At 35.9% G+C, this 13,553-nt stretch overlaps 2 protein-coding genes across 2 annotated transcripts in view; one reads left to right on the forward strand and one right to left on the reverse strand.

Moving 5' to 3' along the window:
• The window catches only part of LOC133785425 (uncharacterized), a 38,004-nt gene extending 36,459 nt beyond the window's left edge, over positions 1 to 1,545 (reverse strand). Inside the window, exon 1 of the mRNA XM_062224664.1 lies at positions 1,355 to 1,545. Coding sequence (XP_062080648.1) covers positions 1,355 to 1,545 — 191 coding nt within the window. The remainder of the gene's footprint in view (positions 1 to 1,354) is intronic.
• A 5,027-nt stretch (positions 1,546 to 6,572) lies between these two features.
• LOC133785426 (protein DETOXIFICATION 45, chloroplastic-like) lies at positions 6,573 to 12,896 on the forward strand. Its single transcript, XM_062224665.1, has 10 exons — positions 6,573 to 6,746; positions 7,229 to 7,363; positions 10,543 to 10,754; positions 10,868 to 11,010; positions 11,241 to 11,384; positions 11,496 to 11,674; positions 11,973 to 12,114; positions 12,243 to 12,339; positions 12,433 to 12,533; positions 12,823 to 12,896. The coding sequence occupies exons 1-10, from the start codon at positions 6,573 to 6,575 to the stop codon at positions 12,894 to 12,896; spliced, it is 1,401 nt and encodes a 466-aa protein (XP_062080649.1).
• Positions 12,897 to 13,553: the final 657 nt, after the last annotated feature.

Below are 13,553 nucleotides of genomic sequence, written 5' to 3' on the forward strand. Positions count from 1 at the left end.
ACTGTCTTACCCTGCAACTGATCAAACAAGTCATCTATCCTTGGCAGAGGATACTTATTCTTAATGGTTAACTTGTTTATTTCCCTGTAATCAATACACATCCTCAGAGATCCATCCTTCTTCTTTACAAATAGGACTGGCGCACCCCATGGAGAGAAACTAGGTCTAATAATACCCAAGTCTAACAACTCATGTAGCTGTACCTTCAGTTCTTTCAATTTTGTTGGGGCCATTCAATATGGTGCTCTAGATACTGGCTCTGTCCCTGGTATCGATTCAATAACAATCTTGATCTCACTATGTGGCGAAAACCCTGGAAAATCCTCTAGAAACACATCCAGAAACTCACAAACTAATCTAGTCTCTTTTGGTCCCACTGGCACAACCTGAGTGGTATCTATCACACTAGCTAGGAATCCTATGCAACCACATCGCAGTAGGTCTCTAGCCCTCAATACTGATATCATAGGTACACGGTGCACAGTGCGAAAAAATACAAAGGGATCCTCACCCTTAGGCTCATAGGTTACCATCTTTTCTTGTAGTCTATGGTTGCCCCATATTTCACCAACCAGTCCATGCCCAATATCATATCAAAGTCATTCATTACTAGCTCAATCAAATCAACTGACAACTCTCTGCCATTCACTGTCACTAGCAATGATCTGATCCATCTCCTAGAGACTACTAACACCTTAGTGGGCAGTAAAGTTCCAAAGCCTGCAGTATAATAATCATATGGTCTACATAGTCTATCAATTATCCTACTAGAAACAAAAGAGTATGTAGCACCATACTCAATCAAACTAGTATAAAAGGTTCCAACACTAGAAAGTTGTCCTGTCACTATTGATGGACTAGCCTCAACCTCAGCCTGCGTCAATGTGAACACTTGAGCTGGAGTCGAGTTTTCCGCCTTCCTCGATTTTTCTTTCCTTGCTCTCGGGCAATCTTTCTTCAAATGTCCCACTATCCCGCACAGAATGCAGGCCTTTGCCCGACACTCTCCCACATGGTGTCTTTTACATCTAGTGCACTCTAGGTAGGTCCTCCAGACCTCATTACCACCCTGGCGCCCTATCTGTATACCCATTGGCCTCCTGTCGGGGCCTAAAGCTTAAAAGGTATCTTAAGCCTTCCTTTTCTAGTCACTAGGGCCTCCGCCCTTACTAGAACCCATAAAGGGAGGCCCATCCTCCTAGTGTCTCTCCTGGCCGCTTTCTCACGCTAGATTTTGTCCTTTGCGCCCTAGGCAGTAAGGGATTTCTCTATCACCTGGGCATATGTTGTCACCCCAGGCACGGTAGTTTTACGAACATCCCGGGCTATCATAGGCTGTAGCCCCTAAAATAACCTTTTCTTCCTTGTCCCATCAGTGGGTACCAAGTTTGCAACAAACTTGGCCAGTCTATCAAATCTCAGTGCATACTCTGTCACTGACATGTTCCCCTGTAACAACTTACTGAACTCTTCTGCCTTTGCAAACCTAACTACATCATTATAATACTTCTCATAGAATACAATTCTGAACTCATCCCAATCCATGGTATTAACCTTCTTTGTAACGCCCTGGATAGCCAGGACCGCTACACTGCGTGTTTATAAAGTGCTAGAATTTCTAATCAAGTTGTTTAATTGAAAACGTGTTATTGAAACTATAAAGGAACTAGGGTTAAAATGTTTTGGTCTCAAAAGCCACATTTTCATTAAGAAACATTTCCTATTTACAAGAGATCCCAAAAATATTAAGTTTGAAGACTGTTTACAAAAGTCATAAGGTTTAGATACAATGACAAGCCATATTAAGGAAAAACAGATAGTTAGGCAATCCCAGTCCTAATCCACTCCTCGACCATGGCGATCGAACAGCTAGCTATATACATTCAACCCCACAGTTCTCCATCTCAGGATTGGTCCAGCTTGCCTTTGCCTTTACCTGCACTACGTAGCACCTGTGAGCCAAGGCCCAGTAAGAAAACTTAACAACAGAGCATAAACAATCAACAGGCAAATAAATATCTCATATTGCACCACATATTCTCAACCATATAAACATTCAGTATATTCAAGTATTCCACATACTAAACATATCAACTCATATCATATATCAGTTCACAAATGATAACTAGGGCTAGCGCCCTCAGGTCGCTCCCTCCGTTATCCCACTGACTCTGACCCGCTTAAACCGAGCTCAGTGAATATTAAGCTGTCCTTGGCTACCACTGGCCAAGCCGTGCCCTGTGCGCAAAAATTGTGTACGGCACTCTTAGTCCGCTATCACATGTCCCATGGAATGATACCATCATTGACATAATACAAATATCAGGAGCACTTAGTCCCATCACAAACATATAACCGGGTGCAGTTTTCTTACCTTTCGATACGCTAGCTTTGATCACTCGACTCCTTGAGCACGATCCCCCTCGATCCCTAGTGCTTACCTAAAAACAACCATAGGCCAAAGTCATCATCAAACCTCAAGTCCAAAACCTAGCCTCGGGGCTAATCCCGAGCCCCCGGGAAGTCCTAGTTCCACTAAACAAGGTGGTGGGAACAAACCCCAAACCCTTGGTCAAAAACCCTTGCAAATAACCCTAAAATCCTCTTCAGAAGGCAGGGTAGTGCTACAGCGCTACAAACAGAAGCAAAATCCCCTCAGCATGCTTGGCCTAGCGCTACAGCGCCCAAAGGCTAGCGTTGTAGCGCTAGTCACAGACAGGCCAACTCTGAGTTTTCCCTTCATGCGATTTCCTCGATCCAACCTCAACCAAAACTCTTCCAAATCTTTCCCAACCTCAAAAACAACCTTATGACCATACTCCACTCATCCCAAGCACCCCAAATACCTAGAACTCAAGAACATGCATCCCCAAACTCAAAATTCACCATAGCCACTTCTAGACATTAAAACTCAACAGAAACTAGTAGAACATCAAAGTTAGAGCTTATAATTTTTACCTTTGATGGAACTTCGACCCCAAGTTGTCTCTAGACCTCCTTGACTTACTTCTCCTCAACCCTTGGCTCCAACTTCCCTAGAATTCCCCATCAACACAGCTTAGATATCTTTGCTAAATACCAAAACCAGAACTGAAGGAACTTACAGAATTTTACCTCAAGTGTTGATGACCTCTTGCTAAACCTCTGCCAATTCCTCAAACCTAGCTTAGGATCCTTGATGCTTAGTCTATCCCAGCTCTCCTTTGAGCTTTGCTCCAAGAAAATCCCAGAAAAGTGGTGAGAGAACCACAAACCGACCCAAGAGAGTGCAACTTTGTTTTTCCCTTCCTTTTCTCTTTTCTTTCTTTTTTATTCTATAACTTTCTACAATTCCCACTAACATAAAGCCTAAACATATTTATCCCTTACATGCCAAATGACCTTAATGCCCTCCCCTTTATTTCTAATCCTTTAGTCCACTTAAGGGCATTCTAGTCATTTTACCCAATTCCCGCTAACTCCTCGAGTGTCTCTAATATTTCCCACTTAACTCCCGATACCTAGTTAATCACCAATAATATTCCTCAATGTCAAGATAGACTCCAGTATATTCACTAAATTCCCATTTATACCCCTGAGCTCACCCCGAGCTGGGTATAAATCCCCGCCATGACTTTTCCTCTACTTTGCTCACTAGGATCGTCTCGAGTCACAGATCACAGATATATCCACATAATAATGTGGTCTTGACAATTATCACATATATCAATACAGTTATGCCCACAATGGCCAAAATTACAATTATGCCCTTCTAACCTAATCAGGGCCTACATGCATACTAATACACATAGTCATGCATCTCAAATATTCAAATAGTCATATAACATGCTTTAAATCATAATCATGCATCTTAGTTGTTAAAGTCACACATAATTTCCCATTATGCCCTCCAGGCACACTAATCAAGGCCCTTAAGCCTTATTAGCAATTTTGAGTCGTGACAACAGAGCTCTTTGTATTTTTTTTTTTTTTTTGCATGTTTGATAAGTTATGAATGACCTTTATTAAGACATAAGCTGTTGTCAGATTTTTATGTGTTATCACATGCCACTAATGAATCCGTGTGCTTTTGCAGGCTTAGAGGCTATGTTTGCTGATCTTGGACACTTCTCATATGTGACCATTCAGGTAACTTTGAACATCATTATAACAGTACTTTATCATGTTTTAATCTCATTTTCAGTCTAACAAGGGAATTTCAACTCCCAATGTATTTTCCTACCGCGGATTGCTTTCACCTTTCTGGTTTGTCCATCACTTATGTTGGCATACATGGGCCAAGCTGCTTATTTATCACATCATCACCACTCCAAACATAGTATCAGTTTTTATGTCTCAGTTGCTGGTAAGGGTCATTCTTCCCTTTTGTATGAAGTATTGTAGTTTAATTTCTAGTTGGGCAAGCTTTGACAAGATGAAATAAATTAAAACTAAGATTCACCAGATTCTCCTAGCATTCGATAGATGATGTTAAAGAAAATTAAACTTGACATCTCATTCTTTAATATTATTATTTCAAACTTCTGTGTGAATAGTGACTGGTATAAGTACTCATTACGAATGATATGATGTCTATAAATTTTTTTGAATGCAGAATGCGTAAGGTGGCTAGTTATTGTTGTATCTATTCTTGCTTCAATTGTTGGAAGCCAAGCAATCATCAATGGAGCATTTTCTATCATAAACCAAAGCCAGTCGATTGGTTGCTTCCCAAGAGTCAAGGTCGTTCACACTTCTGAAAAGATTCATGGTCAGATATATATTCCAGAGATCAATTGGATTCTCATGATCCTTTGCATTGCTGTAACAATTGGATTTAGAGACACTAAACACATGGGAAATACATCAGGTAATTGTACATCTTCACTAGTCTCGTACTGAAAATAGTTAAATTTATTTTCTTACCTCTGATAACTTTATCTGGGCCCAAGGAGTCCATTGTTATTGTCCAGCTAAGAGAAGAAAAATATTACAACTCTGGTTTTAAGTTGACTCTTCATCAATTTGTTTATTTGTTTATTATTTCAAAGTTGAACTGTTTATAGATTTCTCAATACCAAGTTTGCAATCATCATCTTTTTATTCAATTGAAATTTATGTATGATTATAGTAAATTGATTTAAATTTAGGCCTGTACAATTTTTAGGCAATTTGTCATTATATGTTAAGAATTTTGACTCTCTTTCTTACTCCATCATTCTAGCTTCTGAAATGACTGATTTCTTCTATCTAGTTAAGTTTTTTATTAATTATATAAATGTTATCTTTTTATTTCCCTATTTGGATGGGCTCCTTTATTAATAATTTTTATAGTTATGTTCTTTTGGCAGTTGGTTGATTTAACCTCAAAAATACCTCCACCAACACAAACTATAAATAAAGTAAAAAAAGAAAAGAACAAAACTTTCCACCAACTTAGACTCGATGCCCTAAAAAGTTCCTTACTTTCTTCCTTTTATTTGAAGTAGGTCTCATGTCCCCTTCTATTGGCTGGAATTTGTATTTTAAACATGTTTTAGTAAAACTCTTCGAAGAGGAAGATATATCTTCATATGATATTTACTCTGATTTTTTTGCTCAATTTGCATAGACTAATCTATGTTATCAATAAGGTATCAAGTTTGAGAAAACGACTCAACAAGTGTGAGCAAGGAGCATTGGCAAGTTAATTAACTTTATTATTAATTGCAAGAGGTACGAAAGTATGTTCTCTTAATTTTTTTTATTAATATCATACAAATGTTAGAGGAGTTTGAATATCTTAAATATTCATTCGTAGAGAAGTAGGTTATGAGATTAAAATTGTGTGCTGTGGTGATAACGGAAGGTTGAAAACTTGTGTGTTTTAGAGAAGTAGGTTCTGGAAAATTTGTTCGTGTGTTGCGGTGATATAAGAAAGAAAACTTATTGTGTGTTGTTTGAATTTTTTTACTTGGTATTGATAGATGGTTAGGTAAGCTTTTATATGGGAAATGATGTCAGATTTTATCTAGAATTATGTATTATCTTCTTACAAATAAATTATGTTTTCTTGAATTGGTTTGATTATATTGATAGATATCTTGTCTGGGGTATGAATAAGGGTAGCTTTCACGTCCCCAACCTTAGGGTTTGAATAATAAAACATTATACATATGAGTTGTGATTTGAAAAGCGCATAATCTGATAATGCCTCCATGAGTTCTAAGTCAAATATAACTACCCAAAACATCATAAATATAATTACCCAAAACAATAGCTTGGTTTCCCTCCCCTATCATTTTCAGAAGATCCACCTTACTACCATAGTAAAGTTCACAGGTATAAAATGCGCTATAGTGTAAAATTGGTGGGTCAATGAATTTATTTAGAGGGAAACTAAAAACATATATCTTTATTTTTTTTCTACTTCTCTCTCTTGTGTTCTCCTCTATCTTGCCCAAATCACTCTCCCTTTGATAGCTTCTCTCATATTTATCACGTTCATTTTCTCTTACATCTAGATTCTAATTAGTGTAGAACTTAACAAACTTGGCAGTGGCGATGGTGAATCGTAGAATGGCGTAGTCGATTTGACGAGTCAGGTACACCTGATGGAGAAGGAAGATGCGGAGAGGTCCGAGAGGGAGAGGAAGGAGTTCGAGGAGAGGGAGAAGGCCTGGCTCAAGGCCATGGAGATGAAAAGGAAGAAGATGGAAGAAGAAGAAGAAGAAGAATATGAGGAACAACGAAAGAAGGCAATGGACGAAGAGTCTCGGAAACAGCAGGTACTTTCTTCTTTTCGTTACTTTCTCGGAGTATTTTTGTTTTAACGGCTATTTGGTTGCTGGAAAAGAATGAAAAACTAACCAAATTAATATAATATGCCTAAAGGTTTGAGATATTGATATGGAAAGAAGAACTTTGTTTGTCTTGTTATAGAATGTTTTGAGTTTTTCGCTGATTGGCAGAAAGAATATGTAATTCTAGCAAGGAAATTATATTTGCTTTGTTAAATTATGACAGGCTGAGACTGCAATACGAAGAAGGGTCTGCTGAAATTATCTGGCAAGGAAGTGAGATCATTTTCAAGAAGAAAAGGATCAGGGTCTCAAAGAAAAACAGTCAGCTAGATGACTTAAGTAGAAAAGATGTCTGGATATGAATATCAAGTTTGGGTTTCATTTGTGTATATATCGCCCTGTGAAGTGCTTTCTCATGTGGTTCGGCCAAGATTTAAACACTCAATCTTATTATTTTCCTTTTGCAGGATGTTGATAGGCCCACGTCTAATCCTCTTGCACTAGAATCTGAAACTTTTGCTAAGTATAGAAACTCATTGATGTCAGGACAGCAACTGATTGAGAGTGTTGTCAAACAAGTACCAAATTTCGAAACTGAACTGGTTTTTCTCCTAAATTGTGTATCATGTCTCTCCAACACTATTTGTTATCAAGTTCTCGTCCATTAGGATCCATGAAAAAAGGTTTAGTCTCTTCAAATTACATTAATTCGAGAGTGGGATCTGTTATTAGTCTGTCTTATATTTTTTGAGTTTATCTATGTGTTCAACTCATTTTGTGTTTGCTGGTATGATTAAGAGGAACATGGTCTCTAAGTATTTTTTTTGTATGTGTGATAGGATAAAGATCTTTAACCAAGTTATTTATGAACTTCTACACAACCTTTTTTTTTACTCCGAACTATGATTGACTTTATTTGAGGTACTTTGGTTATGTTTCAAGAATACTTTATTTTAGAAATTTTAACAATCTTCATGTGTTTCGTGCTTAAATTAGTGGTAATCTATTTCATTGAGTCAATTTTATCATGGTCTTGAGATTAGTAGCAAGGTCTCAAATAATCATCATCATAGACACACTAATATAGCTAGAGAGAAAAGAATGATCGCTAGTCAAAGTCAGTACCAGAAAATGAGAAATTTTTATACACAACATAATCATGAATAAAATGTATATACAGAGTTTGTACCATTTCAATTACCAAATAACAATATAATTTCCATACATATATATATATTCAATCTATACAATAAATTAGTTTTGTTGTGACATGCCCGTTTCATATTTGATATGAAAATTACCCCATAAATCTATACATGCCTTATAGCTTTAAATTTTTAACAAAAACAAAGTTAATTGACTACTTTTCATTATTGATAACTTAAAAGATTCTACTCTGTAATCAGTAATGGGATTGCTGACAGCATATATAGCCTTTGTTAACCAAGCATTGATAAATATATGGATTAGTCAACATAGTAGTTTCTTTATATTACTCCCTCTTTTTGGCGCACCATGATAAAGTTTGCGTTATATACTATATAGATTAGAGATTAGTGTTTTAAAACATATTTAAGTCATGGATTTTTGTTTTGTTACTTTTGATATGCAAGAATTTGCTGATGCACAAGAACATACATTCCGAGATCATTTAAGCCAAAGAAATTGAATAATTCCCTTTGGTAATCTTAATAGAGAGCTGAGAATGATCAATATTCAAAGCCAGTATTAGAAAATAAGAAAATTTTCCTTACAACATAATATACACAAACAAAACTCTTAGCATGAATATTGAAGGTCAAGTTTGTTCCATGTATTTTGAATCTCAACAACCATTATTTCCTTAACATAATTCACTATGATTGTAGCTTGAATATTATGTTGGATAGATAATTACTCTATTAGTACCAAGATAGAAATATCAGAACAAAAAGATTAAAATAAACTAAAAAGGAAACCACTGAACCAATACTCAAATAACACCCAAGCAGAAGCAATTCTTATTGAAATAAAAACACACAAAACATAACTAATGATGTAACCAAAATAGTGTCAAACCATTAATGGAAGAGAATCACTGAAAAATGAAACACAAACTCAGTATCTAATCAAATCCATTTCTCATAAAGTACTAATATTGGTACCATAACAAAGAATACTACAATTAAAAGTTACCAGAATAAGAAACTTAAGACTAAAAGGCTAGTTTGTTCCATATCTCTTTAGCCTCTTCCTCCAATGTTCCTCTTAAAGGAAAAAGTGTCTCTAGATCTTCATCTCAAACTTGAATACTGAGTTCTTCATTCTTCATTTCATTCAGACTCATTTCAACATTTTTCAGTCTCTTTTCAAACACAATCTTGAGATGATTTCCCATAGAGAGATATACCTCACACTACACCAAATACCCATTTCCATAACACATGAATATAATAGAAATGAAAAAGTATTATGGTAAATGTTATATATGTAGCAAATGAAAAAGGCGGTAATATTTTGGGAGCCCGCCACTTATACATTTTTTTTCAGAAAAAAATCACACCAATTTCGGACTCACCATTTTCTTCTTCGGCTAAGCAAAGTCTGAACTCTATCTTCGGTTTCATCATCCCTGCTTCAAATCTGAGCTCACATCTCCTCCATCCCTCATATCTCCTCCATCTCTCTCTCGTCTTTCTCTATCTCTCTGTCAGTAGGGTTCCATTCGTTGGATTGTTTCACTCCTCTTCGGTCTTGGCAAGCCAGGTAAGGATATATAGTTTTAGGTGTTATTGATCTGGGTCATTGGTTTTTTATGCTAATCGAGCTTAATTTGGGAATAAATCTAATGGGGTTGTTTGATTTTCTGTTTCCCTCTCGTGTCTTTCTCTCTACCTTCGGCCTCCCCTGACCTCTGCTCTCACACTCTCTCTCCATATTTCTCGGCAATGGATAGTCTAGCAAGCCGAGTAGCGGAGGAAGCAGAGCACCCACCGACGGCGATTTCTCCAACAGGCTCTCGACTCGCTCTCTCTGACTAGCAGCGACACAGGAAGGGACTCCTCCAACAGGTTCTGTCAGCTCTCTTCTTTCTTTGTATTCAACTTTTTCTTTGTTATTATTGAATTGATTGAAAGCTGAAATAGTTATTATTGAGAAGATTGAATGCTGAAATAGATAATATAGAATTGAGCAGTGGGTTTATACTTTATATTTTTGTGAGTAATTGATGTGGTTACTGGTTTATATATTGCTTAATATCTTGTTTCCACTTGAGAAGATTCATTTGGACATTTGGTTTCAAATCTTTTATTTTGCTCAGCTTTTCATTTTTAAAGCACACAAGTGTTTGGCAAAATGTGTCAGAGAATATTAAGAATATTTGATGTTTTGAACTTATTGTTTGTTTCACAAAATGTCTCAGAGAATTATAAGCATATTTTAAATGATTGTTTGTTTGAATAGTAAGAATGTCTCAGAGAATATATATATATATATGTCATGATCTTTGTAATCAATCTCATTTTTACACACTAGAAAAAACTAAGATCAGTTGGGCAGTTTACAATTGGATTTTTTCCACCCGAAATATACATTGGTTTGGTTGAACACTATAATATACATGTGTACCTATAAGATACAAAATAAACATATAAGAATCTGATCTCACTTGGCTAGTGGTTGCTCACATTTTTGTTCTGTTACCAGAAAAAAATATTTGGACATGGTAGTAGTGTGTTCGAAAGTTTCAAACTTTGGATTCTTTTGGCTTTTATTGATTGTTGCTTTTACTAGTAGGTAGAAGTTAGGCCATGTAGATATTGTTGGGGGCTGCTTTTTGGTCAGAAGGCACAGACAATGTTTCAATCCGTTGGTGACCCATAGTAGAAAGAATCGTTTCCCCGTGGTCAGTAATCAGAGGAGTTCAGATAGTGGCGCCAGTTCATCTGAGAATGATGAAAGATTGGTTTTTAAAGATGAGAGTTCTCTTGACGGTGGAGGCAATGGTGCTTCGTAAGACTACTACTTGATGTATTATATGTTTTTGTTTTTATGAAATTTTCAAGTCTTCTGCATTTTATACACATTTTCTTGACTCATCAATGGTTCTCGTCTCTTTATGATAGTGAATTGGCAGAAGTTCCTAGCGTTGTATTACATTCTCTGGATGTCAAGCGTGAGATAATGATGCTTTCTATACCCGCTATTGCGGGGCAAGCACTTGATCCTTTAGCACAGCTTATGGAGACTGCTTACATTGGTAGATTAGGTATGATTCATTGGTTCGTTTAAGATTCTCACTACCTCTAGATTGCCTGAGATTTTGATTTCGTCTGACGATTTTTCTTCTCCTCTATGGTTTTGGAATTTTGTTCTTAATTCTTTGTAGTAAAATTCTGAATGCTTTTAGTCTAAAGAGTGAATTTATAGATATCCTTAGGTCTACTCTAGGTGATATCATGACTATTCCTTATGTTCTGCATTTTCCTTTTTTCTTAGGCTCTCTGGAGTTGGGTTCAGCTGGTGTTTCTGTGAACATCTTTAACTACATTTCAAAGCTATTTAATATTCCTCTTCTCAGTGTTGCCACTTCTTTTGTTGCTAAAGACATTTCAAGAAGTGAAAATAATTCTTCTGCTTCAGGTAAATTTAATGCCCTTGTAATTTATTATTGTATAGAAAAGTATTGTTCCAAATTAAAGATTGAGATAGAAATGACTATCCTTCTATTTTTTTGAACTGATTGTTGTGCAGAGACGCACTTTCTAAACAACAGTAGCAATGGTAGTAGACCTTTTGATGTAATAGCAGAAAGAAAACAATTACCATCCGTGTCCACAACTTTACTGCTAGCTGTTATGATTGGTACTTTTGAGGCTTTAGCCTTGTCTTTGGGATCTGGCTTGTTTCTAAATATCATGGGAATATCATCAGTAAGGCCCTAAACACTCAACATACTTGGCATATCGGCTAATAATCTGGTTTATTTTATCTCTGCATGAAGATATACACATAAATGCATATTTGTTAGTATTATTAGGTACTCCATATACTTTTGGTTGCCATAATATACTTGTATTTTGTTTAATTGGGTAATGTCATTATTGTAACGGCGGGATAATTTTGCTTGCTTTTTGGAGGCCTTTTAGGCATTTTTTTAGTTTTCCTTTTTCAAGTATATAAATCTCAATTTAAGAATAGTTGTAGTTCTAAAAATCAGTTTCTTAACAGGATTCACCCATGCGGGCTCCTGCTCAGCGTTTTCTTTCACTAAGGGCTCTCGGTGCTCCTGCTGTTGTAGTGTCTTTGGCTCTTCAAGGAGTTTTCTGTGGGTTTAAGGACACAAAAACTCTTGTTTTATGTCTAGGAAAGTGTTATTGTAATTACTTGCAAGTGAGATATGTCACTATTATGTCTTCAATTTTTTGTCCTTGCGTTCTTTTCCATTTCTTCAAAGTCAAACCACTCTTCATGTCAGTTCATGTGGTGCTGTGTATGCAGGTATTGGGAATCTTTTAGCTGTGATTTTGTTTCCCATACTTATGTATTCTTTCCAAATGGGTGCAACTGGTGCAGCAATTTCCACAGTTGTGTCTCAGTACGTGTTCTTTGACTAGCATTGCAAATTTTCTTTAGTTTTTGCTGTGATAATCCCTTGACATAAGATCTTGCTCGAATGTTTATATTTCAGATATGTTGTCACCTTCTTAATGCTATGGTTTCTAAATAAGAGAGCAATACTACTGCCTCCAAAGATGGGATCATTACAATTTGGAGAATACATAAATTCTGGTAAATTTGGTTTTGTTTTTCATTTTTTTCTTAAAATATTAAAAAATAAAAATAATTCTTATGTTATTGAACTTCCCTCTTTTGTATGAAGATGCTTTCTTGTCTTACAATTTGACTGAAGCATAACCAATCAGTTGATATATAGTATGTTCTGTTTTTTAGTTTACTTTTCTTTAGCAAAAATATTACATGTTTCTCTATTTTAGACATGTTGACCTTTTTCTTTGCCTGTTATAACTAAGGTGTTATATTTTTATTTGATTCTTTCATATATTTTGGGATGTTATAGGTTGTTTTCTTCTTGGAAGAACTCTTGATGTTCTAACAACCATGACTTTGGGGACATCAATGGCTGCTCATTAAGGCCCGGTTGTAATGGCTGCTCATCAGATATGCATACAAGTATGGTTGGCTGTTTCGCTTCTGGTTGATGCCCTGGGTGCATCTGCACAGGTATTATCTATTTCTTTGACTTATATTGCTTTCTATAATGTTTTGATCCTACTAAAGTTGCCCTTGTTTTGGACCACTAGTTTTGGCAAAGTTCTGCTTATTATTATTGTTTGTTTTTTGCTCATACTAGTCAATAATAGAGGGATACTTTAGTTTTAAATCTGTTGAAATTTCTCTATGCATAGTCAGCGTCTGCACATGATTTGTCTCTGTTGATTTATGAGTTGTTTACTTGTAGGCTTTGACTGCAAGTTATATGTATAAAGGTGACTATAAGACAGTGAAGGAAATTGCTCACTATGTGCTGAAGGTAAGGTCTTTTTTTCTGTGTTAATTATTTATCGAGTTTTCTTGTACCTAAAGATTTTTGAATGTCCTACCCATTGAGTTTTTATGGTATATTATTTTTCATCTCAAAATAATTTGTTGCATTAATATCTCTTTGGATATTATATCTTTGATATATGTATTTATTGATTCTTATATTTTTTTTTCAGTGTCTATGAACTAATATGTTTTCATTGTGATATAGTAATAAAAGTAATCTTATGCGCCTACTACGTTATT

Source organism: Humulus lupulus, chromosome 6 (assembly GCF_963169125.1).
Source record: "Humulus lupulus chromosome 6, drHumLupu1.1, whole genome shotgun sequence".
Taxonomy (NCBI): Eukaryota; Viridiplantae; Streptophyta; class Magnoliopsida; order Rosales; family Cannabaceae; genus Humulus; species Humulus lupulus.

Bases quoted from the DNA above. Each gene is read 5' to 3' on its own strand.
- LOC133785426 (XM_062224665.1), top strand. From the start codon at position 6,573: ATGGAGAAGGAAGATGCGGAGAGGTCCGAGAGGGAGAGGAAGGAGTTC. The intron at 6,747-7,228 runs GTACTTTCTTCT...TTCCTTTTGCAG, and splicing joins AAGAGTCTCGGAAACAGCAG to GATGTTGATAGGCCCACGTC. The intron at 12,534-12,822 runs GTAAATTTGGTT...GGGATGTTATAG, and splicing joins TGGAGAATACATAAATTCTG to GTTGTTTTCTTCTTGGAAGA.